Consider the following 12972-nt stretch of genomic DNA (forward strand, 5'->3'; position numbering starts at 1 on the left):
AACCCACAAAAATAACGTCAAAACAAGCACATTAAATGCACTTGTGATTTTAACAGATTCAAAGTTTCGGTCAAGCTTTTCTGACCCCTTTCTCAACTCAATTGTCTCATCTTAGTTTAAACTCTCTAGTAAAAACATGACGTGGCTCATCCCTATAAATATCACACAAACCTGTATGTATGAAGGTGCTCAAAAATATAACCAGGTGACAAGTGTGGAGGTGTTTTTATCATGTATTGTTTTTGAGATATGATGACAAGAATATTTCTACTCACAGATGCATGCCGCCATGACAGCATAATGTCCTGCATACCATACTTATCAGGGTGGCAGGACATAAAAATAGTCTGAGCAGCTATGCTGGCCTTTTCATACTCTTAGAGTAACTATGTCCTAACACAGATGGTCATATTCCCACATGAGAAAAGTCACTCCTCTCCACACATAACATTCAAAACTCTGTAACTGATCCTGCCAACAACAAATAAACAGTGTCACCGACCTTGGTCATGACTTTGAGATTAAAGTTTCATAACAGGAAGCAGCGAGGACTGTGTAACACTGCTCATTCTGCAGTGGCCAGAGTTATTGTCAAAGAAAGGACCACACTTATGACAGCTTGCTTACTTTTAATCCTGTTTGACAAGAAGCAATGTTTGTATAATTGAGACACTTGAGATAACTTTCTGTTGACTGCTACTTGACAGACCTATGTTAAGCTGCACTCCTTGAATTTGTGCAAAATTCACAGTGTTTTGCACAGAATGCCCTTGCACCATGAACATAAACAGTGTAAGTATGTATGGGCTGAAACTGGATCTGTCTCATAAACAGGCCAAGCACCGGGTCTTCTAGTAGACCTTCTCTTAACTCAGGGTTCAACAGAACCTGGTCAGCCAGAGCCAAGTCTCACTCTGAATTTATGCAGACCAAAGACCCAAATACTTATTACAGATCCACTGTGGCTTTCTCAAGTTTCAGTCAGATGGGCCGTTTAAGGACAGGTTTTGATTCTTCCACTGCAGACTCAGTACACATAGTCTCCTGTGTTTCACATCAGGACTCACCAGGGAGATAGGCCAGGACAATTAGCATTATCCCTCATCTGAATCACCAAAATGACAGCAACTGTTAACAGCTATTGGATTAATCCTCCAAATATATCCTGAATGGCCATAAGACAAATTCAAGGGAGTTTTCCAAATTAACAGACAATGTAGTTACAGCTTTATTATGACAATAGTCATAGCCTTGACAGGAGATAGGTCAACACCATGGGGGGTGTGAGTGACAGGGTCCGTGAACTGTTAGAGAGGGTGTCTAAATCCAGCAATGGCTGTCACACAGGAGATGAATGGCACTGGCACTTTCATCACTTCCTAGGCAACTGGCATAGTGAGCACGAGCTGATGAGTAGCATGCCTCAGAGGTGACTGTCATGGAAGGGTACATACAGTAAGTGGTGTGTGTGTGTGTGTGTGTGTGAGTGTGTGTGTGCTGGACTCACCCGTGAGATGGTGAGGGGAAGACAGAAGTCCTTTCCTCCTTGCAGTCTGAAGCCCCATGGAGCAGGGCCAGCCAGGGAGACATTGTAGCTGCTGCTCATGATTCACCTAAAGACAGAAGAACATATTTTACACTTGACAGTACATGAACCGTGAAACCAATTAAAGATAGACTCCACACTAAGAATAAATATTACAGACAAAGAGTGAATGAAATCTAAAGGAAGAGAATGGGAGGGAAAAAAGAATGAAAAACAAACAGTGTAGATTGTATCTAGTGTGGTGTCTGTAGTCAGATAAGTATCGTGTGCAGCCAACAGCTGGCATTTAGAAAAGATTACTATTTTCAAGGTAGAGCACTGTTCACTGAACATTCTGTTGAACCCAAAAAGAAGCTTTCAAGTCAAGTCAAGTCGATTTTATTAGTATAGCCCAATATCACAAATTAATTTGCCTCAGGGGGCAATACCACATCCTTTGTCCTTAGAAATTCAATTTAAATAAGGGAAAACCCTAAAAAACCCTTTAACAGGGAAAAACTTTCTCTTCTTGTCTAGATTAAAAGGTATGGCACTGCTTGTTTACCATCACTGCTTCTGTGTTGGGAAAATGAACTGTATCTTACTATACATTAAAAAACACAATAAAGAATATTTACTATTTCCTTTTTGTCATCCAGTAACATCTCTCTAGACTTGTTGGGACTACTATCAGTCTCATGGCTTGCTTAAACTTAATCACAATGAAGCTATCTAAATTCAAGTACAACAGCCTATTAATAGTCTTCTTCTGAAGCTGCCAGCTCATTGCTGACAGCTTTGGAGCAGGTCCCAGGCAATGTCCTTTATAATCAGGATAACAGTGAGTTTGTAATATAAGGTAGGCCCTACATTACAGTATGTCCACTCTAATGCTAGTGGACAGATACACAAAGGAATAAGGGAAAATCTATAATGAAGTGTGTGTTGCAGGATATGCATACAGAACAGGAAAACAAGTAACCACCTGATGAGAGAGCACTAAAGTCTTTTAATAGACCCCTCAGAATGGATCGCCCCACTCAATGGTCACTTGACGAAAGTGTAAAATAAAAGCTCTCACTTATTTTCATTGAACATTTGGACTTTTAAACACCATTAAATGGCGTTGATGCACATCCTCTGGCAAATTGGAAAAGGGTATCAATACCAACCATGGTCTAATCTTGCAATAACCCACAGGAGTTAAAAAAAAAAAAAGAAAGTCAGAACTGATAATCCTTTGTTTACCTTAAAAGAATCTCAGATCAGCTACTCTGGATCTGCACTTTGACCTTATCATCTCAGTGTCCTCTCAGTGAACCCGCTGCTTGTACACAATATGTTCTGACAGCCAGACTGAGACAGACAAACCACAGCCAAGTAACGCATTTTGAGAATTAAGCAATGGAAGGCAAAGGTATGATCTCTCTTTTTTTCCCTATAGAAGGGGTAAATTTTTGGTATTTATCTTCCCAGTGCTCTACTGAATGTTCCTGTGGCTGTATCCTCCTTAACACTCTTTGGAAATGATGATTAAGAGATTGATACTTCAGCTTAAAATGTCCCGTATGCCTTCACATCTTTCTAAAACCTGCCTTAATCTCTACCAACTGTGGTGTTGCGGGGCCAGCAGAGGACAGAGTCAATGTGAGACACACCCTGGATGGCTGGAGACTCGTTAGAGCTCAGCTTCAAATCACTGCCAACTTTACGTTTCATTGGAGGGCAGGTTTGCCTTGTGTTGCATCTCAATGGCTAAATGCACCATCTCCCACATTACCTCATGCATGGATACAAATACCATATCCTGATTACACACATGTGCATGCAAATTAAATGGACAGTTCCAAAAGTGAGACAAAGCAAAGACTATTTGGTACTGTAAATTATTTCATGCACTATTAAGTTTCACAGGTTTAAGCCCTGCCTGTCATGCATTCCTTTTCCCCTGAATAATTGAAGCTGCAAAGTATTTAGTGGAAGCGAGACTGAGGTTAAGTGCAGTCACATGTTACAATTTAGTACATTATTTAATTTATTAGGTTGATGATTGAGGAAATTGGTATACCATATTTGCAGAATACATTTTACCTTCTAGTGTGAGAGAGAGAAAATCTGATGCAAGTATTATGTGTGCCTGTGAGCCTCTGTGCACCACTTCAGAAAAACCACAGATCACATGGAAATACCGTATATCACCTTTGCCCTGCCCAACAGGAAGGGTGGATGTTGACATGAAAACATGACATCAAAGGCTAAGCCACAAGCATTATATATCACACACACAGCACATTGCAATTACATGGAAAAGGGGGAATGCAGATGCAGAGTGGAGTCTGACGAATGCATTGTTGGTGGTTATCAGAATTTCCTTTAGAGGGCAACTGAGAATCAGAGAAAACTAAGATTTACAGCTCTGATGCAAAAACTAAAAAGACATGGTGTTTCTGCTAAACAATTTGGAAAAGATGTTAAAGGAAACTGGTGGTGAAAAGACTGATTTCAGTCCTTTGGTGTTAAATTTAAAGTTTAAAACTGTTAAACTGATGACAGAAGCTTGAATATCTGCTTTTTTAGTTCTGGCTTTGGTGAAAAGGACTTAACTTTAGCCAAGTCCCTTGGCTGGAAAAACATATGTGAATCTAACTTCATAAACTAAACGATTAAATGTTTCAATGCCTGCCTTGAAATGGAGCATAAGAACAACTACAGAAATATTCACTTTTGTGCGCCAGGCAGCGCAGAGAACATACTTTTCTGATGAGTATTTCATGAATAATAATGCCTTGCCATCTCAGAGGCATGTCATTTTGAGGTCGTAAGTCATGTCGCTGTCACAAACTCCCTCAGGGACACAGCACCACCTGCTGTAGCCTGTCACCTGGTCAGTTGTAGGAGACACACATCAAAATCAGAGGGCCGCATTACACTCACGGTGTCACCATCATGCCTGTAAGGGTACGGACACTTTAAAGAAGCCGGTAGAGGAGCCACAAAAGAGTGTGGGGAGTCGGGGAGAAGAAATAGAATCCTGTGTGAAAGCGATAGGGGAGGAGGAACACCTGGAAAGCACAGAGCCTGTTGCTGATGTATTTATACTGCACACTTGCACAATCAAACTAATGTGCCCAAACACAAATACATGCACGCACACATGCAGAATATGCAAGACTATAATAAGACAGTAACCAGCTGAAGACAGCTGTCTCCCTCTTCAAGGTGACCCAGGGCTGAGCCAAAAAGATTATTTTAGGGAAAATTACAAGGCTTAACCCCATATTATCCAAACACTGTCACTGAGAAATTCAACCCATTCAACTTCGACTCATCAAATTGCAACATTATTTTAAGAAACATGCTTGTATAATAAATTACTGTGACAGTGAAAGCCAGTGATGTCCTAATCTCAAAAAAAGGAACACACCCACATCTTTCACAATGTTGCTGCTCTGTTTATCGCTTCATTCGAGTCAACACCTCTGAACTGACAATGCTGACAAGCGCTTAATTTCCTGGAGTGACACAAAATACAAAAGGACATAAAAATACTGTAAGTTTTATCCAAAGACCTTTAACCCAAAAGTCATGGCTTGAGGACATGCTCTCATTGTTTAAAAAAAACACATCCCTTGAGGAATACACAGCATTGACTTTCTCTGTTACAACTATGTCACTTGTTCACCACACATTCCTTCAGTATTAGATTTCATAGCCAACTGGGACATCTCAGTGAACATACAGTACATAAAATGTTATTAAAAAGGCAATTCCGGAAATTTGGACCACACCGACATTTGTCATGACCCACATATCTAGAATTTCTTTTCCTAATATGGAGAGGACAAACATAAGGCTCATCTCGTGCCACTGCTTGTTTTGCAATTCCTTATGATATCATGCATAGACACGAGCAGACACACCTTCTACTGATCCCAAACAGAGGAAAACAGTTGAGCTCGGGACAAGCATTTTATCAGCTGCACTCACGCCAGTGCTTCTATAAGCTAGTTCAAGTATAATTCTGGTTCTTTTCCACTTCAGCCTTATCTTTCAAGTTCCTGTCATAAAGCATTTTGTGGTACTTAATATTTCAGCACGTTCACACTAAAAACAGATTAAAACACAATCCTTTCAGCACAACACTTTAAATCAGATCTGCTGACCAAGTTATCTACTGCTTCATACATTCATATCTTCTTGTAGTAGATATTATTTTAACTTGTTTGATCTATTTAGTAGGTAGATTATCCAGATAGTCTGATACTTCCCTGTTTTCTCCTACTTGGCATCGCAATTGCTGTAGGTGTGTCAAAGCAAACAGTAAACACAGCTAGATTGAATCCCGTTGCCACCAACATATTAAAACTCAAAATCATTAGTCAAACTAGCACAATCTCAAAAAGGAACTCCTCCAGTTGTTCACTTATGCTTAACCTTTTCATGCACTGTTCATGTTAAAAACTTGTTCAGCCATGTAAAACATCCTCATTTGTGACTGGGGTTACAGTTAGGGTTAGACAACTAAAACTAAAATCACAAAAATATTTGGGTTAAAGTTTGGGAGGTTGAATAAGAAAAACATCCTCTAAAAACGAAACCTCCACCCACAGATAAGCTTCCTTAACCGGGAAACAAACACAGGTCAACAGAGTTGAATGTAAGTGTCAGTCACAACCCTGCCCTGACCTCCATGCCCTTTCTACTGCATGTGTCAAAGCTACAGCTGTGTCAAGTCATATTTCCTTTAGGAAATCCATGAAAAAAAAAAAACACATTGTGTCAGAGTTTTTGGTGAGCATAGTGTGCACGGTTTGTCTTTTCAGAGTTTCAGACGTCATGCTCATTTACAAGGCCTGAGGAGACAATGTTGCCTGGTGACATCATCGCAGGGCACGTTGAGTCACTGGGTGGAATATGTTTTTCATATTACTTTGTACCTCATTAGTATGCTTTCTATGAAAGGAAAGTAATTGGGCATTACATTCATTATATATTATTTGTCAACACCAAAACAAATCTTTTTTTTCTATAACTAAGGATTTGCCATTCTTGTTAGACTACATCGACTTAAAACCTAAAAAAAGTTAGTAAAATGCATTCTTACCCAGTGTCCCATGGGACAGCATGTTCTAACCTGACTTTGTGGGACACTTTTTATACACATACTGATTACACATGTGTAGTCTAAAGCAACAGTTAACACCCCTATAATGTAACACATGAAAACATTTTTACATTCGATATATCGCCAACTTATGAATAACAAAATTGAGACATATTGTATCAGAGTGTATTAGTATGGACCATGAACTCTGACTGAATAGTCGTTGGACAGTAATAATTGTCTAGGTCTTCCTCATTTCTGTATTTACTGTGGTGAATATACGGTAGCGTGCAATACAGACTGCTCACTTTTCTCACGGAAACTGAAAATACAGTAGTTATCTTTGCTTGCTTTAGAGGTGGGTGTGAAAAACTCGTGTCTGACACTGACATTGCTTTTTTCCCTAACTGCTTAAGAGACAAATCAACAAAACAATATCTCTGTTTTGGACAGAATTATAAACACAAAAGTTGTTTTTATGAAAACTTATAGCTCCATATTTCGGTGTACTAAAGTTCTTATAACTGCAACTTTGTAACGGGCACATAAAGCAATAAAAAATAATCACGGCAACGCCAGCAGAAAGTTTCCCCTGTCTCATCATTTAATTTGTCAGATGCTGTGTACAGTACTTACCTTGCCTTCTGAAGCCGGGTCTGGTGTTCAGGGAGAAAGCGTGACTTTAGACCGTCGGTTCTCAGTTTCGAAGTCAACTGGGCTGAGCGGAACTTAGACTTCCGCCTTTAAGCCAGCCCCATCTGGCTGCTGGTAGGAGGGCGCACAGCAGTGTGTGTGTGTGTGTGTGTGTGTGTGTGTGTGTGTGTGTGTGTGTGTGTGTGTGTGTGTGTGTGTGTGTGTGTGTGTGTGTGTGTGTGTGTGTGTCTACACAGCAACAGGCATGGGCTTGCTACAGAGTGGCAGTGCAGGTGAGTTTTGGCAGAGCGAACACACAGCGTCATTTAGTTAGTTAACTGCACCTGGTTATCAGTTTTAGGGCTAACGTTAAGCTCAACATGTAAACTAAAACTAGCCGTCCAGAAGCTAAAAGGCTGTTAACTCAGCCACAATATGAAAAGTCGACCAAATGTTTTCTTTTCTGACTGTAAACCCTCCCTGCTGCTCACAAAGGTGATTTTTTGATGAACTTATCTTGTCAAACAAGCCCCAAATTGTCCCTCATCGTCGTTTGTATGTTTGATACTTCTGCACTGATGCGTAGCTTGTGTTCAGTTTAGGCTAATTTAGCACTGACTGTTTTCAAACACTGGAAAAGAAAACAGATGGATGTTTGACAGCTACACTTACAGCTATACACTTGTTTGACATTTTCTCTAAAGATACAGCTAGAACAAAGAAAAAAATCTTTGGGTTCCACAATAAATAAAGGTCTTCCCAAGTTGAGACTCTTTTTGTCAAAAATGGCAGAACTTCTATTGTTTTTTTGGAGTGACATACTGTATGTAAGCTACAGTATGTTTAAAGGAAAATGTTGATACACATTTTGATACATTGACTTGATAATAATACTTAATGTTTGCCGATGGACATTTTTTTGAGCTGTAGAATGGGTTTTGACCTGTAAACCAAAGCCAACCTAATTCTCTATGTGCTTTTATGCTGAACCTATATGCTATACTTTCATATTGGGAATAAGACTGTTCAACATTCACCTAGCTACCCTTTTTAAGGTTCAGGGAGAAATCCTAACAAATCATACTACCATACAAAGAAGTTGTGATTTATTACACTGCCTTATCACTTAACCGCTATTTGATTGTGGCACTAATTTAACAGCTGAGTGTGCCAGAATAATTACATATTAAAGCTCTTAAAAATGGCCTCTTTTCACAAATGATCTCTGTGGAAGCCCTCAGAGTCACATACTTGTGTTACCTGAAGTCTCAGCATCTTTATATTTGATTAGGGCTGCTACTAACAATTATTTTCATTATGTTGATCAAACGACAGATTAATCGTTTGGCTTATGAAATGTCAGAAAATAGTGAAAAATGCTCATCACAATTTCCTAATGCCCAAAAATGACGTCTCCAAATTGCTTGTTCTGTCCAACCAACAGCCTAAAACCCAAAGATACTCTGTTCAATTCCATGTATGACAAAAAAAGCAGCAAGTATTCACAATAAAGAAGCTGGAAACAATGAATGTTTAGTATTTTTGCTAGAAAAAATTATTTAAATGATTTATCAATCGGCAAAATAGTTGCCAATTAATTTTCTGTTGATTGACTAATCGATTAATCAATTAGTTGTTTCAGCTCTATATTTGATCATAAAAGTATCTTGAAATATTACATTTAATTCTGTGATATCCGCCCTGGATTGGATTAGGTTTACATTAAAAACAAGGTGTTAAAAGATGTTCTCATCTGTGTTTTTGGGTCAAGGAAAGTTAAAACAAACAGTTCAGTGGGCCACTTCTTAAGGACTGCACCCTGTTTTCTCAAGACTGTAACACTGTTTGTTATAATTTGTCCTTTTCTGTGAGCACCAACCTCTGCTTGTGGAGTGGCTGAAGCGCAAGACATTCCTTCAACTCAAGGAAAGTTATGTCATTGGAGTAAGGAAGTGAAATGTGGTTTTAGGAATGTATAAGGGAGATATATTTGCATGATGTAATGAACGTGTGACTGGGCATAAAAGCTCGCCTTGTTGCATCAGTTGACAATGTCATTCTTTCCACTGAACGTCTCCCGTTTACAGGACAGACAAGTCACATGCCATCATACTGTTGTAGTCTCTTTCAAAACCAACAGCAGACATCAATTAGTCATAAAGTGTATTATTTGTTAATAAATACACTGAACATGTGTTGTTGGTGCACTGTATGTGCTACCACCTCATTTGGAGTTATTTGTACTTTGACATTGTCATAGCGTATTTTGTTTTTAGAATTATAATTACATATTGTGTGTCACACAATCACAGTAGATAGAAGATTTCCACATAAATTATGTGTGTTCTTGTTTTAAAATGAATGTTTTCACTTGTGCATTTGTGTGTTAATGCAAAGACTTATAAAGATTTTTCCTTTTTAGGTGCTAAATTATTAATGTTTCGTTAATATTATGCATTTATTTATTATACAATTACTTTGACATGGCAGTGAAGCAGGTTTCAGTGTTTATACAGATTTTAGTGGCCTAGTGTCTGTATGCCCTCTAGTGGTCATCAAAGAAAGTACACACTTCACAGTTTACTATGCAATTTATGGCCTGGGGGTAGGAAGTTTATTGTTAATCCTGCCCTCCTCCGCAAGTGGGCTGTAACTAATGATTATTTTCACTGTCAATAAATCTGTTGATTGTTTTCTCGATTAATTGGTTAGTTGCCTCCATAAAATGTCATACAATTGTGAAAAATGTCTATCACTGTTTCACAAAGCCCAAGGAGATGTCCTGAAATTTCTTGTTTTGTCCACAACCCAAAGATATTCAGTTTACTGTGTTACATCCTGTTTTATTTTGGTGTTCCCTGTTGACCCCTCTGCATTGATCATCTGATTGGCAGGCACCTGTGCTGTGTGTGTAAGGAGGCCCATTTGTTCATCTCTCTCACTTTGCTACAGCAACACCTTTGTGATGCTTTGGAGTATCTGCTTTTCAGTTATTCATTCATTTATTCCAATAAACTTACATGCAATAAACAGTTTCTTGAATACTTATTTGTGCTTGTTAGCTGTAATTTGCTTGTGGCTTATGGTCACCATTCATAAAGCTTTTGGTAATTTACTGTAACCTCTTTGCAAGCTTGGAATCTTAGTGGAGACATTTGTGGTTGGTGGCATTTGTATTTGATGAAAGATGACATTGCATGGTTTAGCAGGCTAGTGTGTTCAACTTCAGTGTGTATGCTACTACCTTGTTGCTCATAGTATTCATTGTGGTGTTGCCATCATGGTGTTTGAGATCGACAGGTTTGTTAAGGACCCCGACACTCAGCAACTCTTAGGTTGCACAAAGAAATATCTTCATTCTGTAGCAGACCACTATGGTATTGGCATTCAGGGCAATTTAAGAAAAGAGGAGCTGTGTACAAACATTTTTTTAAAAATGGATTGGTTGAAGAGGGCATACTGTGTGAAAAATTTGAGTTGCTCAGTGAGCAGACTAATGCATCCTCTGAGGAAAACCAGGAAGAGCAGGGTGAGTTGTAGCCGAAGGAGCAGGAAGTTGCTGAAGACAAAGCTTCTGGGTTGAGGGAGTTAAAGCTGCAGTTAAGAAGACTTGAAATAGAGATTGAAACAAAGGAAAGGGAGCATGTAAGGCAGCATGAGCTGGAACATGAAAAACTGAGTCTTGCACATGAGAGAGATCTCAAGGAAATAGAATTATGAGCTCAGGCAGGAAGTAGAGGTACTGATAAATCTGTTGCCTCTAATTTGATATGGGTAAAAACATAAATTTGGTCCCTGCTCTCAATGAGAAAGATGTTGAAAAGTATGTTTCATACTTTGAGTGGATGGCAACCACTTTGGAGTAGCCAAAGCACAACTGGACATTGTTGTTGCAGTGTGTTCTTGCTGGTAAAGCTCAGGAGGTGTTCTCATCGCTAACTTTGGATAAAAGCACCCGTTACGACACTGTTAAACTTGTTCTTTTGCAGGCCTATGAGCTAGTGCCAGAAGCTTACTGGCGGTTTTGGTACCAGTAGCATAAGGAGTAGAACTACCACAAGGAACTTTGCTGGAAAAGCTAGAATGCCAAAGGGGAGCATGGGTTCTTGTCTCAAGCTGGAACTTGTCACTAAATGTAACTTTCTGTACTCTTGACTCTTCTGTCAATACCTGGGTCCGTGTTACATGCCAGGTTTGCTGGGCATTATGTTGTTGAGAAGAAGCTGAGTGACACAGATTATGCAATTTGTACTCCACACAGAAAGTGTAAGTCTCGTGTTTGTCATGTTAATATGGTGAAGTCCTATGCTGCCAGGTCCCAAGAGGGACAAAGACCCTTAAATGAAGTGAATTATGCTGCTGCAGTTTCAGTTGTTTCCACTAACCCTGTTGATGATGGCTTGACCAAGGAAAATGCACCTGGTCTGGGTGCCCGGCTGCAGAACTCTCGAAAGGAGGATGTTCTGTGGCTAGAACAAGGTCATCTTGCTTTGTTTTCAGATGTACCCATTTTCGCACAAATGTACTGCAGCGTGACATTGAGGTCATGACATTGTAGGTGATAGTGCTCCTGTCAAGCAGCATCCTTATCGCGTGAATCCTATCAAGCATGAATTAATGCAGAAAGAGGTTGAGTACTTCCCAGCACCAGCTCTTGGAGTTCGCCCTGTTTACTGGTTCCAAAAATTGACTTGACTCTTAGGTTCTGCACAGACTATCGGAAAGTCAACAGTGTAACCAAGCCTGACTCTTTTCCTCTACCACGTGTTGAGGACTGCATTGATAGTTAGGAACAGCTTTGTATGTGACCAAGATAGATTAAGGTTACTGGCAAGTTCCTTTGACACAGAGAGCCTCTGGCATCTCTGCCTTTGTCACCCCTGACAATTTCCTCCAGTACACTGTGATGCCATTTGGCATGTCCTGCCACCTTTTAGCAACTCATGTGGACAGTGTTGTCTGGTGTAGCTAACATGGAGGCCTACTTAGATGACATTGTAGTGTATTCACCTGACTGGGAGAGTCACATGAACACCCTCTTGACTGTTTTACAGTGCTTTGAAAATGCCCTGAACCTGAGTAAGTGTGAGTTTGCAAAAGCTACCATGACTTATCTTGGCAAGGAAGTAGGTCAGGGACAGGTCTCCCCCTTGCAGCCAAGATAAGTGCTGTTGCTGAATACCCAGTTCCCACTACCAAATGTCAGCTGCACCGTTTCCTTGGACTAGCAGGTAACTGTGGGGCATTTTGTCGTAACTTCGCCACCATTGTTTCTCCACTGACTGACCTTGTCAGTCCTGCTAGGGAGTTGGTGTGGGACTCCACATGCAAGCAGGCCTTCCAAGCTGTGAAATCTGTCTTGTGCATCTCACCAGTTCTTGCTGCCTCCAACTTTCTGTTCCATTCAAGCTTGAAGTGAATACTAGTGGTACAGGTGCTGGAGCTGTTCTGATCCAGGAAGACTCAGCAGGCATTAACCACCTTGTCTACTACTTTTCCAGGAAGTTCTCACAGACCCAGCGGAACCACAGCACTATTGAGAAAGAAGCCCTGGCTTTGGTGTGGGCTTTACAGCACTTTGAAGTATATGTTGGTTCTTCCTTGCAGCCTGTTGTTGTTTACAAGGGCCTTAACCCTTTGATGTTCCTACATCGCATTTATAATAGCAACCAGAGGCTAATGCATTGGGTCAACATGGTTCAAAACTACA

The 12972-nt window shown here is 40.0% G+C and overlaps 1 protein-coding gene across 5 annotated transcripts in view; it reads right to left on the reverse strand.

Annotated features, from left to right (window-relative positions):
• The window catches only part of pdlim5b (PDZ and LIM domain 5b), a 39743-nt gene extending 32372 nt beyond the window's left edge, over positions 1 to 7371 (reverse strand). For 4 of the 5 annotated variants that reach the window (XM_044334059.1, XM_044334058.1, XM_044334057.1 and 1 more), the window contains exons 1-2: positions 7266 to 7369; positions 1508 to 1613 (exon numbers count right to left, since the gene is read on the reverse strand). In XM_044334059.1, the coding sequence (XP_044189994.1) occupies positions 1508 to 1606 (99 nt within the window). In that variant the 5' untranslated portion in view covers positions 1607 to 1613; positions 7266 to 7369. Of the gene's footprint in view, positions 1 to 1507; positions 1614 to 7265 lie in introns of all 5 variants that reach the window. The other variant, XM_044334054.1, reaches the window with a different exon arrangement.
• Positions 7372 to 12972: the final 5601 nt, after the last annotated feature.

This window comes from Thunnus albacares, chromosome 18, assembly GCF_914725855.1.
Source record: "Thunnus albacares chromosome 18, fThuAlb1.1, whole genome shotgun sequence".
In the NCBI taxonomy this organism is placed as follows: Eukaryota; Metazoa; Chordata; class Actinopteri; order Scombriformes; family Scombridae; genus Thunnus; species Thunnus albacares.